The 19,374-nt window shown below is 41.0% G+C and overlaps 2 protein-coding genes across 4 annotated transcripts; one reads left to right on the plus strand and one right to left on the minus strand.

Annotated features, from left to right (window-relative positions):
• Positions 1-2,131: 2,131 nt before the first annotated feature.
• mtx3 (metaxin 3) lies at positions 2,132-7,428 on the minus strand. Of its 3 annotated transcripts, none has more exons than XM_037097134.1 (9): positions 7,313-7,428; positions 5,860-5,929; positions 5,440-5,516; positions 5,253-5,345; positions 4,983-5,165; positions 4,805-4,881; positions 4,480-4,637; positions 4,125-4,213; positions 2,132-3,963 (listed from the first exon to the last, which is right to left on the minus strand). In XM_037097134.1, exons 1-9 carry the CDS (start codon positions 7,403-7,405, stop codon positions 3,868-3,870), a joined length of 936 nt encoding a protein of 311 aa, XP_036953029.1. In that variant the 5' UTR covers positions 7,406-7,428; the 3' UTR covers positions 2,132-3,867. The 3 variants fall into 3 exon arrangements, with proteins under 3 accessions (XP_036953029.1, XP_036953028.1, XP_036953031.1); XM_037097133.1 differs by having other exon boundaries at positions 4,078-4,213; XM_037097136.1 differs by lacking the exon at positions 4,125-4,213.
• Positions 7,388-19,297, plus strand: thbs4a (thrombospondin 4a). Its single transcript, XM_037097129.1, has 24 exons — positions 7,388-7,504; positions 8,826-9,962; positions 10,842-11,039; positions 11,180-11,427; positions 11,565-11,667; positions 11,778-11,869; positions 12,636-12,687; positions 12,797-13,029; positions 13,129-13,266; positions 13,352-13,432; positions 13,525-13,677; positions 13,819-13,923; positions 14,012-14,119; positions 14,237-14,396; positions 15,383-15,501; positions 16,176-16,228; positions 16,325-16,409; positions 17,233-17,329; positions 17,411-17,589; positions 17,796-17,844; positions 17,939-18,135; positions 18,350-18,522; positions 18,614-18,753; positions 18,843-19,297. Exons 2-24 carry the CDS (start codon positions 9,881-9,883, stop codon positions 18,890-18,892), a joined length of 2,895 nt encoding a protein of 964 aa, XP_036953024.1. The 5' UTR covers positions 7,388-7,504; positions 8,826-9,880; the 3' UTR covers positions 18,893-19,297.
• Positions 19,298-19,374: the final 77 nt, after the last annotated feature.

Below are 19,374 nucleotides of genomic sequence, written 5' to 3' on the forward strand. Positions count from 1 at the left end.
GAAAACCGAGGCAGTGGAGGAAAATGATGATAAGTGTGAAATACAAATGGATTGAAGTTCAGTGCCTTGTGTTTTTAGTCATCAGGGGGAGGAGGGAAATGTTGTGGATCATGTTTTTAAATTTGCCCATAACATTTGCTGCGTATGATGTTTTGTACTGTTTTATTTGACTCATTATTAGTTTTCTCCTGTTTGTTTAGACCTTCATTGACAGGTATTGTGAGGATCATTACTGAGAGTTAAAGCAACACACTGAAATACGGAAATATACTGTAGCACTTTTGAACTGTGTGAATTCACATTGTGAATTTGTGTAAATAAGTTTTTAAACAGATGTGTTCACGTCTATATTTTGTTATGTGCGACACACAGTGAGTGAGGATGCATTTGTTTTCCTTTTCCTGTCCTGTAAACTGTTTTTAATGTCCGAGCTGAATGAACATGTGTATTTTTCAATTTGCACAAATGGACTGATAGTTTGTTTTGACCCAGCTCAGTAGCTTTCTTTCTAACATACATTCACCACTAGAGGGCCTCAGTACTCTATTAGCTGCAATACTGGCTAAAATTATCTGTCCTCTGTGATACAGACAAACTGTTTTTACAGGAAATCACCTGAGCTGAGAAAGGTTCTAATCTTTACAACTCTAGAGCAGCAGTGCAGCGTCTAATAAAAAGCATCCTGAGCTATAACTATTCAGTTAATCCTGACAAAAAAAAACCCCCAAACACTATGATAACATAATAGATAAACATAAATCAGTTATGTTGTTTTTGTTTACTTTTAACCCTATTGTCATGTATTTGTCATTGCCACTTAACACCTACTGCAATGTAATATAATGTCTAGTATTACCAACCCAAAAATGTGTATAAACTTTGATGCACAAATAAAATGTGGGCAAAAATGTGAGTTGAATGGGTTAAAACCTCACTCACAAATGACCACGGCCTTAGATCAGACATTTGAGCTACCAATCTTAAACACTTGTGCAAAATCCATCATGCACATAGGCTTCCAGATTGCTTTTTATGACTTGCTACTGTATATTTGGGAGCCAGACATGGTTCTCCAGAGGACATGTCATTTCACAGTGATTACATTACTATTATTCCAGGCACGCATAGCTTTTCCCGTCATCTCGGACACCTTTACTCATTTCTGGTGAGGTGAGGGGAGAAGAGGAGTGTGCGGCAAACGCACGAACGCCATCATTGGAACAGCTTCTGGCTCCCCATATGATCTGTTGGACTGCTCAGCTGGAACCTGATGGAAAGCTCTCTGAAAGGTGACAGCTCATTTTACTGGAACTACTCTTCTCTGACGTCCTGCAGAGGATAACACCGGGTTGGAACAAATTTTATTGGAGCTGAACCTTGGGTGGATTTGATTCTGTTACAGTGGAAATTTAGCTGCAGACTGGGAAGTGTTTTCTTGTCTCAACACTTCAACAGTTCTTTCGTCAAACATGTATTGTTCTAGCCCGTAAAAATAGGACAAAAATAGGGCAACAATTTGGAAATGAAAAGAAGCAAACACGATGTTCATTTTAGGACAAAATTGACAACAGAACCAAATGTGCTATTTATTTCCCTTTAACACACCTATTAAATACCCAGCTGAGAGGAGCCTCAGCAGGAGTCTCTCCCTCACGAGAGCGATGACTTTAACAATATCTGATGTCAAGTATGCATCATTTCCTTTAAGCTTCATTACTGTTTTTTTTCCACGTCAAGAGCCAAAACCAAACAAAGGGCCTTCTATCCTCCCAACATCTAAACAACCGATCGCATACTCAGAGAGGTGGAGAAAGTTTATATCGTCTGTCATTATTACTGGAAACACAAGTCACCCGATAGCACGCCATGCTGCACTGGCTTACAGCAGCGGTTCTCAAACCTTTTCTGAGGCCACCACCTCCAACCCACAACTTTTATCAATCAATCACGAGTAATTGTGGAAACAACTAATAAAAAAGGGATTCAGGTTTAATTTAAGTCAACTAAAGGTAAACACGATAACATCACCAAACTACATAAACTGTATTTATACAACTTAGTTTAACGTCATTTAATGAAATGATATAAAGTTATACATGAGTATTTTGCCTCGAAAAAAACAGACCGTGGCCATGTTTGGTTTATCATATTTGTATTTCAATATGAGGACAGTTGTTGCCAATAATCCACAGAGAATGAACAACTGTAACAGAAGAAAATACACATCATTTATGATAACGTATGACAACATTTTGACAATCATACAAAGACACTTGCTGTCATGAAGGCACACTGCACCCATGTGGTCCTCACAAACCTGTTATAATCCACCGGCAGCACACGCACGTGCACACAGATGCACGCATGAATGGATTTGCTTAAACATATGTGGTTTTAAAGGGAATGTAACCATGAATTCATCTTTTGGAAGTTGCAAGAGCCCAAGTATTTTTATAAATAATAATACTTTGAGACTGAGACACAGAGAAATGATGGAAGTAATCACATGGAAGAGACACAGTTCAGTAATACATGATTTGTGAGGATAGTAGGGGACACTACAGTAAAAAAAACAAAAACAAAAACACAAAACAAAACAAAAAAAACCCCATGGCAACTCACTCACAGTCCAATTTCAGATTTTAGAAATTCAGACAGTAAGATTAAAAAAAAGGCAGTTAATGAGACGCACTAAATAGACGAGGCTTCAGGTGTTGACTGACTGTTAAATTAGCACAGCAAATGACAACACAGCAGAAAATCATAACAAAAATAAGTTGTGCAAAAATGGTTGAGGAAAACCACGGCAAAAAGTGGTACAAATAACACAGAATATTTTGAAAGAAACAGTAATGAAAGACACACTGGTTTCTGATGGTCCTTGGGAAAACACACAAACACATTAATCCCAAATATTTTGCATGAATAAGTTAATACAGTGTGAAAGGCCCTTTCATTACCTCAGTGATTCTAACAAAGACTATGAACAAGCTGATCAGCTCTATTAGAGGAAACCAGAAATAAATTGCATTGTTTTTAATCATGAGACTATTTACAACTATACAAGCTATACAAAGCAGAGCAGGTAAGAGCAAAGCAATAAAACTAACTGGTTATTTCTGTCATCATGACTGCATACATACTGTACATACTGTACACAAGGGACGTGTGCTCAGAGGGGTGCTAAAGGATGTGAGATGCTCTATCATGTAGCACAGAATTATAAACTTAAAAAAAACAAGGTAACCCAACAAATCTCATTCTCGTATGGTGCTCTGGCCAAACACTATTTTACTTGAGTTACAGAAGTATCTCTAACTCAGTTAGTTCAATAACCTCAAGAAGCCAGTGAGGACATTCCCACATGCTTTCTCTGGCCAATCAACTGTAATGTGATAAAGAACAGAAAAGGTCAAAAAGAAAGTAATTTTTTATAGAAGATAAAAATCGAAGGGGTTAAAAGAGAAATGGACAGGCGGCCCACTCAAATGTCAAACAGTGCCACTTCTCTTCCCTGCTGGACTTTTCATTTTGGCTTTCCTTTGAACTTCCTGCGTCTTTCTCATTGAGCACCTCTTCATAGCATTCCATCCGTGGCACAGTACATGCACTGAACTTTTATAAAAACCTCACACATGCACTTTTCCTTCACTTTCAAACTAACATCTTTGAAATATATCATCATTATCTTGCAGTGAAATAGTCTCTTTTATAATTATGTGGTCGTACTTCCCTTAGTTATTTGCCATTCAAGTTATAGTTCAGCTGGATGACTGGATTTTTGGATTTCAGTATGTTGAGCACCTTCCATCTACAGGCTGTTTCTTCTCCATTCATAAGGCTAGATCAGGGTTGACAGGTCAGGGGTTAGGCAGGCGTAGAGTTCTTCTCACTGGCCAGGCTGGGTTTGGGGTCTGGTCTGTGGGGTTTGTGCTGAGGGCTGCTGCGAAGGTTGTCATCCATCTACAGTACGGGATGTCCAGTTTAGTCAGACGACACAAGCACAAGCATAAAGTTATTTAACAATGGTTCAGTGAGAGACACTTTATGTAATGTTTACTCCAGCTGAGACTGTACCTGCCAAATGCAACCATGCAAAGAAGATAAAAGGAAAGCAGAAGCACCTTCTCTATCAAGTTGGATTCTTTATTTACAAGCTGCGTTAGTTTCTGAAGGTTGGCATCCATTGTTTCTTGAACAGGTGGGGGAGGACCTGTAGAGAGATATGATGCAAGGGGAAACCCAGAGAAGAAGGAGATGGCAGAGAGTCAGTGGAACAGGAACAGTGTTAAAATAAAAGCAGTTACAAAGAGTAAGTGTGCTGTGAATCAAAGACGTGAGAAGAATGAAAGTGCTGATGATGTTAGTTTCTTTTTTTGTGCTTGGAAATAAAAACCTTCCCCTTGATCATTCAGTGCAGCTTTCCCCAAGCTCAGGCCCTGATAGTGTAAGAAATTCCAGTGTGCGCAGTGATCTTACAAGGGTGGTCTGAGCTGAAGTAGACTGCGAGGATGTTGTCACAGAAGCCCGTGATGTTATCCAGCTGTCTGAGGTGGCTCTGCAGTGGGCTACTCGGGAGACTTGCTTTGTAAAGTGGTGCCAAAAACCCAAACACAAAGGCGTCCAGACTGGTCGGCCTACAAACACAAATGTATGTAGTCGTAAATTTAGGAACAGACAGAGAAAAGCGATACATGGCTATGTGACATCAAAAATTGTGTTACTCATATTGTTTATATATTCTGAATAATAGTTAAAGTCACCAATGTGGATATGGTCCTTCAAAAAACATGAAAGAACTCACGAGTTGCCAAAGAAGTAGTTTGCTGATCCCAGTCTGTAGGAGAGGAGATTCAGGCACTCTTTTGCATCACTATAGATCTGAGGAAGACAATAAGAAAGCTTCACTGTTCTGAAAGAGAACTACATGGAGCAGACATGTTGACACAACATTTTGACTGATTAATCAGATCAATATTTACCTTTCCCTCCACCTCAGTGATTCTGTGCAGAGGCGCCTCTCCTTTGGTTAAAAGGATGCGGGAGAGGGCTGTGTTTGCATGGCTACTGGGAACGAGAAAGTTAAGAGGGAATGGAGAGCGTGAGGCAAACCATGGCCTCGTCACATTGGCGTAGTTTTCTGCATCCACCCAGAAAGTGTGCAGCTGTGGGACACAAAGCATCACTCTGAGTGTTAATATTCCTCACAGATACGTGCTTGTCAGGAATAAGCAGAAGAGAAATGGTGTTACCAGAGCAGGTCGCAGTTTTTCTTCAAGCAGAGCGATGTATGCCATGGTGTCTGCTCCTTGTCTGGCTGACAGCTCATAGTCTGCATTAAACCTCTGAACAGAAAATATTTTACAAATATCACAGCAAATCTATTTATTCAGCTGAACGGGTTGATGAACAATGATCAGCCTTCACATACAGTCTTACCTGTTTCCTCAGGAAGTTGAGAATCTGTGTAGGTTCTTGAAGTGCAGAGTTTCCACAGATCAACTCTGGGACTGTTGCTGCAAATTGACACACAGATATTACAACTCAAGGCTATTTACAGTAATTTGGTTAAATTTGAACACAACCAGACCATCCACAACATTCTCAGCAATTAAGAGTATTAGAGCTGCCAAGTGGTCATGTGGATTTTAGGTATACATTGCATTGTTGCATTATCTTCAAGAGCATTAAGGTTGCACAGAATGGTAACAAATACAACCATATTTTTCAAACGTGTACTGTACATTCTTAAGAAGTCACAGAATTCTCAGTCCACCACATGTGTGTATCAAGCAGCCCCCATGTGGTGTCTAGACAGCTACGTTATGAAATTTGGGTTTATAGGAAGCTGCGGCCCACCTGTTAGAGTTTTCCATGTCCAGTCTATGGGAGACACTGTGAGTTTGGCTCCAGAAAACTTGGCGTATGCCTGAAAGAAAATCCACACTTGAATCAGGAAAGAGGCTACAAGAAACCAGTTTGTCCATTTATGAGTTAAAAGTCTGTCATATATATAAAGCTCAAACTATTGATCCAAATACCAAAGCACTACAGCATACCTTGTCCAGGGAAACACTTGCTGAACTGTTTACAGCTCTAACGCACCACTGTAATGCTTAACTCAAGGCTAGGTTTAGTATGATAACTATCGTACAATGAAGCAGAGTGCTCGCAGCAATAAAAGTACCCTCAGTAGGAGGCTGGCACTCAGATTTGGTGCACACAATGATAACACTGCTGGCTAAAAACAGCTTCATTTACAGAAATAACAAGCACAACTACAGGCCAGAACATTTTTTAAAAATCCACCAAAGTAGAAACAGAGAACAATAGACTAGTTTTTTGTATTCATTTGTTGATTATATTTTGAAATAAATCACTTTTGTCTGATGAAAAATCCCACACCTGAATATGTTCAGTTCACAATTATATAAAGCAGAGAAAAGCAGGAAATTACCTCACTGGAGGAACTAGAACAAGATATTATTATGCATTGCGAATTACCAAAGCAGCAAATTGATTACTTTCTGTTGGTCAATTATTTTTTATCCCCCATATGATTTAATTTTCTAGTTTCATCACTCCTATTTCCTAAAACGTATTTATGCCATGAATTCCTGTTTTTGGTAGGTGACACCAGTGACAACACAAATAAATGTAGGACTATTCCTGACAAAGTCTGACACATTGTACCTCACACATATATTGGTATGATGTCAATAAACCCACAAAAATGCGTAATTATCACATCATATTTAAATTGTGTGCTTTATAGGGATCATTGTCAACATAAGCCCAAGTATCACCTTGTGGCATGAGTAGTAACTGCACCGACTTACTGAGAGACAACACCGTGATTAAAAGCCAGCAAACACCTCAGTGTTAATGTCCTGACAGGTCATTACTACCTCTGCCACCGTCCCTAGCATCCTGGCGAGAGAGTGGCCAATACACAGAGAAAAATGAACATCGGAGCTTCAACAAGCTGACCTTGAAGGACCACATTTTATTAGCCACTGCAGTGACTTCTGACAAGCAGCGTCACATTAAGGACAGACCGTGCACTCACAGCTGTTGTGTTGCCGCTGAGCCGACATTAGAATTACCTGAAAACATGACTTTCTATCCTGCACATCGAGCCGAAAACGAGCAGCTAACAGGCAAACTGCAGTGGGTGAGTTAGCATGGAAGCTAACCAGAGATAGACAGAGCAGCCGCAAAGAAAACCCGCAGAAGAAGCCTTTCGTCTTAAAAGCAGGCCTGGGTGTCGTAACCGTATTTTTTCTTTATTAGAAGGAGAAGATGACATTACCAGAACTACCAGAGACTCGCTGTGGACGGAGGGCAATCCCCAGTCTCCTCCCCAGCATCTCAGCTCCATGGCAGCCGCCATGTTTTGATTCATAGAGGGAGCCGGTGACGTCACGAGGTACCTGTCATATCAGAGGCTGCAGAAGTGAAAAGATCCAAATCATCGTTCAGAAGTCCTCTGTCAAGCACTGAGGTGACCTGCTGAGCACAACTGTAGTGACATGAAAGGATACAACTGTGATATATAGCTGAGAATATTCATGTAAATGTGTTTTGAGTGAGAGAATTCAGTCTCTGGCTGAAGTCAACTGTAATTGTTCATTCCCTGTTGAAACTTATTAGCTTGTTAGGGTGACGCTTTACATCACTTTAAGAGGCATGAAATTGGTAGTGTTGAGGTGATTATGACAGAATTAAGTCATCCTAGCATTAACTCAGCATGATGCACCTTTATGAGGTGGTGCAGAGAAAAAAGGCAACATGACGAGAAAGTTTCATTTACATGTAACAACATCAATTCGAAATCCTAAAAGTGTGTGGATGCACTATCTGCTGAGGAGATGTGTGATACAATGATATTAAAAATAATTTTTTTTAAAAAAAGGTCCATTCTGTTTCTCCAAATACTTGTCGCAAAGTCAATAATGAACTCACAATTGGAAAATGTATCTACTTTTCCAAAATTGATCAGGACCAATTGATCTATAAACAAAATAGAAATACACATACTAGTTTATTCAAATAGTCAGGTGAAGTCGATAATAGTCATTCTAAAAATACAAATTTGCCCCAAAGCTATGGATGCGATTAAGTGATCATTGTGATTTTGAGCCCTTGAAATAATGTTAACAAATCATTTCACAGCCTGCAGTAGTACATCACCCTCTGTGTGCATGTTGAAAAAAGGTGTGTGTGTGTGTGTTAGAAATGCTTGTAAATTCATATTTGAGGACATGATTTTTCTAAACACCTTTATACGTGTGCAAATTGTATCTGTGCGCACAGAACATACATAAATACTTTCATTTTAGTATCAAGTTGTCTCTTGTCAAATCATTCAAGTTTTATGAAGGGGTAATGTGTTAACTACATTCATTTTTAGTTAGTCACTGATTTGTCCCTTAATCAGTACTTATCTCCAGTCTTGATTTCCACTGGAATTATGAGTACCTAGTGCAAAAATCACCAATTAAACAAATGTTCAATTTCAAGAGTTAAATACTATATTATACTTTGATTATATGTTGATTTAATGCAGTATATCATTGTTATGCCAGTAGTTTCAATAGTTGCAAGACTAGAGATAACATGATCAAATAGTCATATCAATTAGTTGATTTATACATGTTAAAACAAGCAGTAAAAGGCCTGTTTGAAAGGAGCACTGAAACACCATATGCTTTCATGTATATAGAAGCTGACATAATATATAACATGGAAGTGATGAGTTCAAATTTAGATTTTTTTCATGTTAAATAATAATTTCTATTTTTGTGGTATTTACTTATTTCCAGCACGATGTCTGTCCCTGTGCTGATAGACTGACTGAGGCTGCCAGGTGTTTGTTCAGAGACTAGACATCCAGACAGAGACGGATGTACGGTGATAATGCACCGAGGGATGGTAAATGTCTCTCTTTGGCCTGGATCCGCAGCTGAGATGATGAAATGTACTTGAGGCTGGTAGAGAAAGCTTTAAGACGAGTACCAGACATCTAACGTGAAATGTTTCCAGGGTCTAGCCCTCTTTGTACTTCCCTTCCCCATATTCTCCAATCCATGGAAATAAAGAAAAGGGTTAGCAGAAGCAAGAAGAGCAAGTTTAATTAAATTAAACTGAAATTTTAAACATCTGGCATTCAACTGGCTTACTGGAGATGAGCGAGGAGATCAAATCCACATCTACGACAGAGGCTCGTGATGTTTGTGAAAACAATGGCCAGCTGGAATCAGGTTTTCCTCCCCTGAGACCACGATCCATTTCAAATATTTTTTAGAGTTGGCTGACTGTATACAGACAGATTTAAAGTACATCCAGCAGTATTAGAGTATATCACAAGTCCCCAAAAGACTGTAGACGCAAGGATCCAATCAATAAAAGCTTTATTATGACTCTAATCAAAGAGGATAGGATCATAAAAACACAAACAAAATCTCCCATTTAGCTCATGCACTTCAAGCAACTTGTTTTAGAATTTAATACCATACATTATACCTTTTTTGTCATTTCTTTGTTTACACAGTTTTCAACATGTGTTAGTGCCATTAAAATGTATTACACAGGGGACACTCCCACACACTTAAAAATAGTCCTTACTCTGTGCCACCTTCTCAGCAGTGGAGTACAAAGACCCTCCCCTTTGCTTTAAAAGCTGTGGCTGTGGCAACAGAACCATCTCACCTCTGCTGAGATTTTGCTTCAACATCTGGATTTGTCCATCATTCTGTTGGATTGTTAAAATAATAATCACGGAAAAATCTGTGATACTCGTATTGATTCGCAAGAGGAATCTCAATCCTTTCTTCAGAGGCACAGCTTTTCCTGAGGTGTGTCCCATCCTGAAGCACTGATGATGGCTGTGTGGGCCGGAGCAGCGGCTCTGTCTCTGGTCCTGCAACAGCTGGTGCTCACAGTCTCAGCTCAAGGCATTGGTAAGTACTTTTCACCATCCGCGCCTGTCTGAAAATGTTGTTAAAAAACCTCTCTACATCACTTTCAAATAAGTGTGTTTCAGTAACTCTCATTTGTATCCATGTATTCCTGACGATCTGATGCTTTATCTTACAACTTTCAATCTGCAGAAAGCTGTTAATAAGGGGAGTACGTCAGTTGATTTGTTTGGCAAAAGAATCTGGCTTTTTTTTGGTAGCCTTTTGAGTCTGACATCTGGGATCTAGTAACAGTCTGACCTAAATAAGGCCAGTGGAACAACATGAGCTGCCATCCAAGAAAGTGCATGTGCAAAAGTTCGATTTGCCCGGAATCTGCACACAAATATTTCCATATGATTTCCTGTCACTTCTTATTATGCACCAGTTCAACTAATGGGCTGCTAGCGAGCGTCATTGTGCATCTGTTTGAGTGTGTCAGGTAGTAGGTTTGTTCCAGTGGAAAGAGTTTACTGCTGCTCCCTTCTGCAACTCCAGCCTGCCACTTTATAACACACAGCAGGATGCAAACATGAACTTGGGCTCACACACACACACACAGACATGTGCACACACATATAAAGATGCACTGTCACACATGATAAAGTACTATACTGACTCAGAAGTTACAATCCATAATACACTGTGTTCCATAGCCATCAAGACACAAACTCAGAAAACTCTCCATTTATATTGAGATAAAAGAAAGTAAGTGTACCACACAGAGTGCTCTCAGTTGGTGTTACCTGAGCTTCTTACACACTGTTGACTGACCACTATACTGCATGTTTCCCTTATTGTCTGTGTTAATCAATACTTTTTTATCTGGACTCTCTTTGTCACAGTTATAGTGCTTTTTTAAACAATCCTATCCTCTGTTAGTCTACGACCTGCTGGATTCTCCAGACTGCCTGCCAGACTTGCTCCAAGGAAGCCTGAAGAACAAAGGGCGAGACGAAGCTTTCCTCCTCTCTTCCTTCAGACTCCAGAACAAGGCCCCCACCTCCCTCTACAGTGTAATCAACCCCAGAGACAACACCAAGTATCTGGAGTTCAGCGTGCAGGCCAAACTGAGCAAGGGTGGAGTATTATACTGTCACATGTAACACTGTCTTTGACTTTCAGCTCTGTATCTGTTTAAACTCATGTTCTCCTGCTGCCTTTTCTTATTCCTCTCCTCTGTCTTTCATTCTTGATTTTTTTTTTTTTTCCACCTATAGTGACCCTTCGTTATCAGAAAACTGACAGCAGATTTGGCACAACCAGTTTCAACCACGCCTCCCTGGCAGATGGTCGAGATCACCATGTGATGCTACACGCCAGCGGCCTACAGCGCGGCCCGCCCCGCCTCAACATCTACATAGACTGCAGGCTGGTGCACACTTTGGATGATCTGCCAGCTGCATTTGGGTCACTTCCAGCTGGTCCCAACAAAGTGGCACTTAGGACCCTGCAGTCGACTGGACAGGTTAATCAGACAGTCATGGTTGATAGTGACATATTGCCAGTCCCAACATTAAAGTATGATATGAGCACTGTTTGATCAGCGCAACAGCTTTTCAGTTAATTTTATTTATTTTGTTTCGTTTTGTGTTCATCTTTAAGAATCAACTGACTGACTTGAAGTTGGTGATAGAGGACACCATTGACAATGTGGCCACTCTGCAGGAGTGTCACACGGATCAGGGTGAATCTCTGCAGGTGCTAGGTGAGAAAACATTGTTCCTGTCTGTCTGTCTGACAAGCACAAGCAGTCATGTTTTAACTTAAACCTGGTGTGATCTGATTCTTTGTTTATGATTTGTCAAATTTCCTCAGGTATACAGGGAGGCAGAATGGCACATGACCAGGCCACCATGGTGGAGCTGAAGAGCATGTTGTCTGAGATGAAGGAGCTGCTCCACCAGCAGGTAACATGTGTCCCAGTCTTGTGTGTCTTATGAGGGGAACTCCTGAAAGACTGCTCAAAATGATCTGATAAAGAAGAACAGAATTTCAAAATAGCTATTATAAATAGCCCAATAATTTTGATGATTGTTTGATTGGCATCGTTTGAAGACAGTTTGATTCTAAGATTAAATGAAATTGATGAAATCCAATGGCTAAAATGGAAGAAAAAGGTTTTTTTGGAGAACACTGTGTAACAATAAATGTCCCTGACTGTTTTGAAGAGTTACATACTTTAAAAAGTGAAGGAATGTGGGCTGATTTACAACCGATTGGAATTTCCTTTTTCTTCATGGTAAGATCTGCAATAAAAGCAGATATTTGTTTTGAAAAGTGAGAATCCAGACTGGCTGAGCACCTGTTGAAGACTTTATGTAACCTCAGCAACAAACAGCTCACTAAAAGAGAGCAGCAGAGGGAAGTGGATGATTTCAGATGATCATTTAAAGCTGTAGATTTGTCAGAAGACGAGGCATCAAACGAAGCCTGAGGCAATAAAATGCTGGTTATACAGTCCAGACACACTTTGAGGATCGTTTATGTAACAGTTCATTGGAGCTCGCCTATGGCAGACACACATTTTACACCTTTACAGAACCCCTCAGATTTTCAGTAGTCATTCAAGAGATAAAATTCCAATATGCTTCTGTTGCTACAATTTTGAAAGTAATAAAATTGTCCAAGCAGCACAGTTTTTCCTGACGAACATTTCTACTTTTTCTGGTTAAGATTAAGGAGACAACTTTTCTGAGGAACACCATTGCAGAATGTCTAGCCTGTGGTAAGCCGTAGAAAAACATTGACCAGACTTCATTCTCACAGTATTTAGACAATACTGACAAAATTACATTTCAGCAAGGTGCTCTTATATCTGTCTATGTGTCCCACAGGTCTCATAGGCAATCCGACCAACCCAGGTCCAGGTCCAGGTCCAGGTCCTCGCCCTGAGACGTTTCGGCCTTCGCCTCCGCTTCCGCCTCAGCCTCAGCCTCAGATTTCGTGTGCACCCGGGACCTGTTTCAGACAGAGCATGTGCATCCCTACAGATTCAGGGGATTTCCAGTGTGCCCCCTGTCCAGATGGCTATACAGGAGACGGGGTACACTGTGATGACGTAGATGAGGTAGGGACTATGTTCTGTAAGGTGTATGTGTCTCTGCAACCAGGTGATGAAATTAGCATGAGTTTGCCTTTGATAATCTTGTGTTTTTTTGTGTTTCAGTGCGTTTTCAGCCCATGTTTCCCTGGTGTCCGGTGTGTAAACACTGCTCCTGGTTTTCACTGCGCTCAATGCCCTCTGGGATACACCGGACCAGAGTTAAATGGAGTGGGAGTGGCATATGCTAAGTCACACAAACAGGTAAAACAACAAAAATAATAAACTATGTATGAAACGTTAACTCTGTTTGATTTGACTATGAGTCTTTTCCTTACTCTCATCCCAGGTGTGTGACGATATAGATGAGTGTCTGGGCCCGCCTGAGAATGGAGGTTGCACTGCCAACTCAAACTGCTACAACACTATGGTAAGACCACTCGGACTGGTGTATGGTTACTGTCATGCTCTCATAGAGCAAACAGCCCTGGTTTCTGACTCTGACTGTTCTGTCCTCGCCAGGGTTCCTTCCGCTGTGGCGAGTGTAAAACTGGCTTCACAGGTGACCAAGTGAGAGGGTGCCAAGGAACTCGGCTGTGCTCCAACGGCCAACCCAACCCCTGTGACGCCAATGCCGAGTGTATCGTGGAGAGAGACGGCAGCATTAGCTGCATGGCAAGGATTTATAAAATACTGATGTCATATTCATCTTTATGTAAACCCATGGATCATGAGTGTAAACCACTAATTTATCCACATTACACCATTTACGTGAAATGTCATGCTGTGCCTTTTTCCGTCCTGCGTGTGTGTTAGTGTGGCGTTGGTTGGGCTGGTAACGGCTACGTGTGTGGAAAGGACACGGATATTGACGCCTATCCCGATACTACACTCCAGTGCAGAGACGACCAGTGTAAGCAGGTACTCATTGTCCACACCCACTACCCTCTGCCCTAAATTCACACTAGTACTAGACATTAAGGATGTGTGTGTTTCACTGTGTTTCCAGGATAACTGCAAGTTTGTGCCAAACTCCGGCCAAGAGGATGCAGACAGGGACGGCTTGGGTGACTCCTGTGATGATGATGCAGACAGCGATGGCATTGCTAACATAGATGTAGGTGACCTAGCTCAACAGGACCAGCGTGCGGTGAACTCTCACAGACTCTGTGAACAGTAACTCACTCTCACTGAGCCCATGCACTATACAGTAAACCTCATTTATCTGTCCCAGGACAACTGCTGGCTCGTTCCTAATGTGGACCAAAAGAACAGCGATAAGGATCTCCATGGTGACGCCTGTGATAACTGCAGAACAGTCGACAATCCCTCGCAGAGGGATACCGATAAAGACGGGCTGGGAGATGACTGTGACGATGATATGGACGGGGACGGTAAGTTTGTTGTGATCTAACAGTCGAGAAATTATGGCAGATACTTAAGTGTGTGATTGCTTGTATGACTGGATACAATTAGACAGGCATTTTTTTTAATAAATGGTCTCAGTGGCTAAAAGGTTGGATGGTCATTACTGGGGGAGGTGTAATAACTGGATCATTGCTGCTTTTACTGCATCAATTAGAGGTAATAATGTCAGGACCACATTGTGAAAGCTAATGTCTGATAATCGTATTAAAAGACTATCGTTTCTGTGAGGGTTATCCAAACCACACGCTGTCTAGACAAGAACACAACCTTTACAATCCTGTTCAGTGGAAAGTGTGGACTGGCAGCACTTATCTGTTCAAAACATCCTTCTGGTCTTTCTGTTTCTGTTTCCAATTCACGTCCTTGACCAGTTAGGTCATTGGCTCTCAGGAAATAACTCAAGCGTCATTAAGAAAGAAAAAACTTTTAAACCTCAGTAGAAAACAGTGTTGTATGTTAAAATGTTCCAACTGGAAACAGAAGTGTTGTTTCGCAAACTTTTCTCACATACTTCACTTGAGTGCCCTTTCAGAACACCTCTCATTTGTTCCACTGGAAACTAAATTTTAACTTCTTGCCTTTGTGTGTGCCAGCATGTTTACCTCTATGTGATTACACATGCTGCATGTACTCTGTTTACCCCTGTTCATTCATTCTGGTAGAGCTTCAACCTCTTGATCATTTGGTTCTGTCTTTAGCTCCAGGGCTGGATTGCTAAGCGCTTGGTCATGTCTGTCTCCTCTCTCTCTCATTTTTCCACGGTAAGCCTCCGCCAGGCGTCGAAGGCCACTGGAAACTATTTCACCTTTGTCCTAAACAAACACTGCCATCTGGTGATGCATTTGACAGGCTGTGACTGTGGGCTGCTTTCTGTCATGCTTTTTTATTTTTTTATTTTTCTGTCAGCGCTTTTACACAGCACTGAAAAGTACTGAGGTGTTTCTGTTCTCAGGATTGAAGAATTTTCTTGACAACTGCCAGCGAGTGCCGAACCCAGATCAAAAAGACAGAGACAGTGATGGGGTGGGAGATGCCTGCGACAGCTGCCCTGATATGGTCAACCCCAACCAGGTAACAGGCCAAGGTGGAAGAAGGATTTGGATGCTCTACTCAAGTATATGTACAAATACCACACTGTGAAAAACATCATAATGCAAGTAAAGTATAAAAAATAAAAGTATTGTGCTGTAAAATGGTCATTGACAGTGTGTAGCTATATCATATGATGTTTTCGGTTTAATATTGATATACTGCTGTGTGTTGCATTTTAGTGATGTAGATGTTTAAGGCTGAACTAATTTTAACTTTATATTGTCGGGATGTTTAATCTACAGCCAATGTCTACAGCATTTTTCCGGATAATCCAAGCAGAGGTTTTCAATAGTTTATTTACCCTGAGAATTAACAATATTCCCAAGCCATACAGGGACAAATCACCCTACAACTTATCAGAAAGACAAAATTTCAAAATTCATGAAATTTGGAGATTCGTGGTTTTCAACAGTCAGGGTTTGAAAAATGCGAACTGAAAAGTAACTAGTAACTTAAGATGTCAGATAAATGTAGTGGAGTTAAAAAGTGCAATATTGCCTCAGAGATGTCATAGAGTAGAAGTATAGAGTACCTCAAATTATGTATATAACTAAATGTACTTTGATGTATTGCACCATTGGTAGCAAACCAAACAAAAAAAGGAATCTGCTGCCATTACTCTGAACAACAGTGTTTGTTTTGTCTACCTGCAGTCTGACTCGGACGATGACCTTGTAGGAGACACCTGTGATGACAACATAGACAGGTAGAGCCTGCTGTCCTGACCTTTGATATGAATCCATATTGATCCTGCAGAAAGTTCTGACCTTTTGTTTTGCCTTCCCCTCCTCCTGTTTGGCAGTGATGGTGACGGCCACCAGAACACTAATGACAACTGTCCCACTGTCATCAACTCCTCTCAGCTGGACACCGACAAGGATGGAATGGTTTTAAACTTAAATCTTTCTTATCATCCCTTGCTAAATGTATTCAGTGCATCATTTTCGGATCCTTTATTTAAGTACGCGTTCACTCTAGAGCACTCTGTTATGAGTAAAATCCTGCGATGAAAAAATTGCATCAGTAAATGCATGTAAGTATAATCAGGAAATAAAGTATTCACGGTAATTGTACTCATTGTCCCTCTGAGCTGTGTTACTGCTACTTTTTCTACAGGACTGCAACTAATGATTGTGGTCATTATGGAGTAATCAGCTGATAATTTTCAACATTAATCGATTGATTGTTTGGTTTGTAAAAATTCAGAAAATAGTGAGAAATGATGTCACCATTACCCAGAGCCTGAAGTGACATCTTCACTGTAACGGTTCAAAACTCAGTTTATTAAAAAATATGTTAATATAGATAAAAGAAAAAGCAGCCAATCCATTTGAGTAATCAGTAATGGTTATGCAGTTTATTTAGCTACTTTGAACAATGAACTTATCATTTCAGTTTTGGATTCATTAACTGTTGGATATTTCAGTATAGAAACAAATATTGTATTTCATAAACGTTTCATATGTTTTGTCTGCTTAATATGGAAAGTAAATGATAAATGAAGTGAAGGTAAAGTCAATTTCCCGTCTGAAATGTTAGTGGAGTAGAAATACAGAGTAAAATAAAAAAACATCACAAGTATTTCAAAATTGTACCTAAGTACAGTACTTGAGTAAATGTACTTAGTTACTGTACTCTACACCACTGCTGTTATCACGTACGCTGTCCCTGTGTTCATGTTCATCCAAATGTGTTATTTTACCTTTGCAGGGAGATGAATGTGATGATGATGACGATAACGACGGCATAGTGGACGATGTAGACAACTGCAGACTAGTTGTCAACGTAGACCAAATAGACACAGACAGTGAGTACCTGCGTGTTCGTGCACATGTACAGTATTCGTATTCCTGCTGTGTGGTTCCTAAGTGCTGTTGTTGTATTTCAGAGAACGGTGTTGGAGACGCGTGCGAAGGAGACTTTGACAAAGACAATGTCATCGATAGAATCGACCACTGCCCAGAGAACGCTGAGGTCACCCTCACTGACTTCAGAGCTTACCAGACCGTAGTGCTGGACCCAGAGGGGGACTCTCAGATTGACCCCAACTGGGTGGTCCTCAATCAGGTAAACAAAAGCTAAAATTCAACCTCTGTCATAGTTGCCAGTCATCTTTGCTTTTAGTGTGCTTGTACTCCTACATGGATAGTAAAATGTGATCACCTCTTCATTTTGCACACCATGAATGATGTGTTAGAATTACAAAAACAATATACCTTAAGAGTCCCATAACAATATAAATAAAGGGACGTCACTCTTTTTTATCCTGACAGGGCATGGAGATAGTTCAGACCATGAACTCTGACCCCGGCCTTGCTGTAGGTAAGTGCATGAAGCCTCCATACTGTCTCGTCCCTGATGTGTTTTTCTGTCAGCCTCAGCCTAACGCGTTGACCTCCTCTGTCCACCTCTGTAGGCTACACAGCGTTCAGTGGAGTCGACTTTGAGGGAACATTTCACGTGAACACAGTGACAGACGATGACTATGCTGGCTTCATCTTCGGCTACCAGGACTCGTCGTCCTTCTACGTGGTGATGTGGAAACAGACGGAACAAACGTACTGGCAGGCTGCGCCCTTCAGAGCAGTTGCTGAGCCGGGAATACAGCTCAAGGTAAATGGCTGCTCTTATGTCGGGCTCTTATCCAAAGCACTTCACGATTTGCTGCTCATTCACCCATTCTCAGGCTCCCACACACTGATGGCAGTGAGCTACCACCCAAGGTGCTTACCCGACCACAAGGAGCATTTGGAGTTTAATGTCCCACTTTTAACAGCTGAGTCAGTTTTCTCCCTCTCTTATACTATCTGGGTTATGCTATCTCTAGGTTGTGAAGTCCAAGACTGGTCCTGGTGAGTATCTGAGGAACTCCCTCTGGCACACAGGAGACACCGCTGAGCAGGTCCGTCTCCTGTGGAAGGACCCCAGGAATGTTGGCTGGAAGGACAAGGTCTCCTACCGCTGGTTCCTTCAGCACAGACCTCAGGTTGGATACATCAGGTAGAAGCAGACACACGTCAGCACTCAAAGAGATATACTGCGCACACTCAAACTGTGCAAACTGACTATTTTCACTTCTTTTGTGAACCAGAGCTCGATTCTTTGAGGGCTCGGACCTGGTGGCGGACACAGGGGTGATAATAGACACAAGCATGAGAGGCGGGAGACTGGGTGTGTTCTGCTTCTCGCAGGAAAACATAATCTGGTCCAACCTGAAGTACCGCTGCAATGGTGAGTATTTGCTAGTTAAAGGCAGTACAGTGAGCTACATAACCTGTAAGTATCCTTGTTAATTACTTTTTTCTTTGTCACGGCCACAGACACTATTCCTGCTGACTACGAGGATCTCAACGCCCAGAGCACACAGTGAAGCTGCAGAAGGAGTGTGATCCATCAAGGAAACAACCTCAGCCCTGAAGAGTATGTGGGTGAAAGGAGCAGAGCTGCACCGCTTAGAGCAAACAGGTAGAGGACGTGAATTAGAGAGATACAGATGAATGTGAGAGGGAACATAATGAGCAGTATTTTAAAAAGACTTTGGTTATTGTATTTTAACGTTGTCTTTCAAATGAGAGGGTCTTCACGAAGCTTAATAATGGGCATTATATATTTCAATTTAGTGTAACCGAAGTCAGTACATTCTTGTATAAATCTTAAGCCGGGTTCTTTGTATGTCGATGCAATATCACCTGAGATGTTTTCAGTATTTTATGAGAACTGTTGCTTTTTCTGAATATTTTGTCAAGTAAAATAAAATCCTGAGCATTTCACAAAATCAAAGCAGGTTCTATCTTATTTTTAACATGAGATCACTGTGTGATATTAATTTATATGAAGGAAAACTGCATTGGC

Source organism: Acanthopagrus latus, chromosome 5 (genome assembly GCF_904848185.1).
Source record: "Acanthopagrus latus isolate v.2019 chromosome 5, fAcaLat1.1, whole genome shotgun sequence".
NCBI classification, from domain to species: domain Eukaryota; kingdom Metazoa; phylum Chordata; class Actinopteri; order Spariformes; family Sparidae; genus Acanthopagrus; species Acanthopagrus latus.

What these genes read in the sequence shown, in the direction of transcription:
- mtx3 (XM_037097133.1), bottom strand. Translation starts at nt 7,405, where the DNA reads ATGAATCAAAACATGGCGGCTGCCATGGAGCTGAGATGCTGGGGAGGA. An exon ending in AAAAACTGCGACCTGCTCTG is followed by an intron (nt 5,166 to 5,252) that starts GTAACACCATTT and finishes TGTGTCCCACAG; the next exon opens with CTGCACACTTTCTGGGTGGA. An exon ending in TGCATGGTTGCATTTGGCAG is followed by an intron (nt 3,964 to 4,077) that starts GTACAGTCTCAG and finishes CCCGTACTGTAG; the next exon opens with ATGGATGACAACCTTCGCAG.
- thbs4a (XM_037097129.1), top strand. Translation starts at nt 9,881, where the DNA reads ATGATGGCTGTGTGGGCCGGAGCAGCGGCTCTGTCTCTGGTCCTGCAA. An exon ending in GCAGGCCAAACTGAGCAAGG is followed by an intron (nt 11,040 to 11,179) that starts GTGGAGTATTAT and finishes TTCCACCTATAG; the next exon opens with TGACCCTTCGTTATCAGAAA. An exon ending in TGTGATGACAACATAGACAG is followed by an intron (nt 16,229 to 16,324) that starts GTAGAGCCTGCT and finishes CCTGTTTGGCAG; the next exon opens with TGATGGTGACGGCCACCAGA.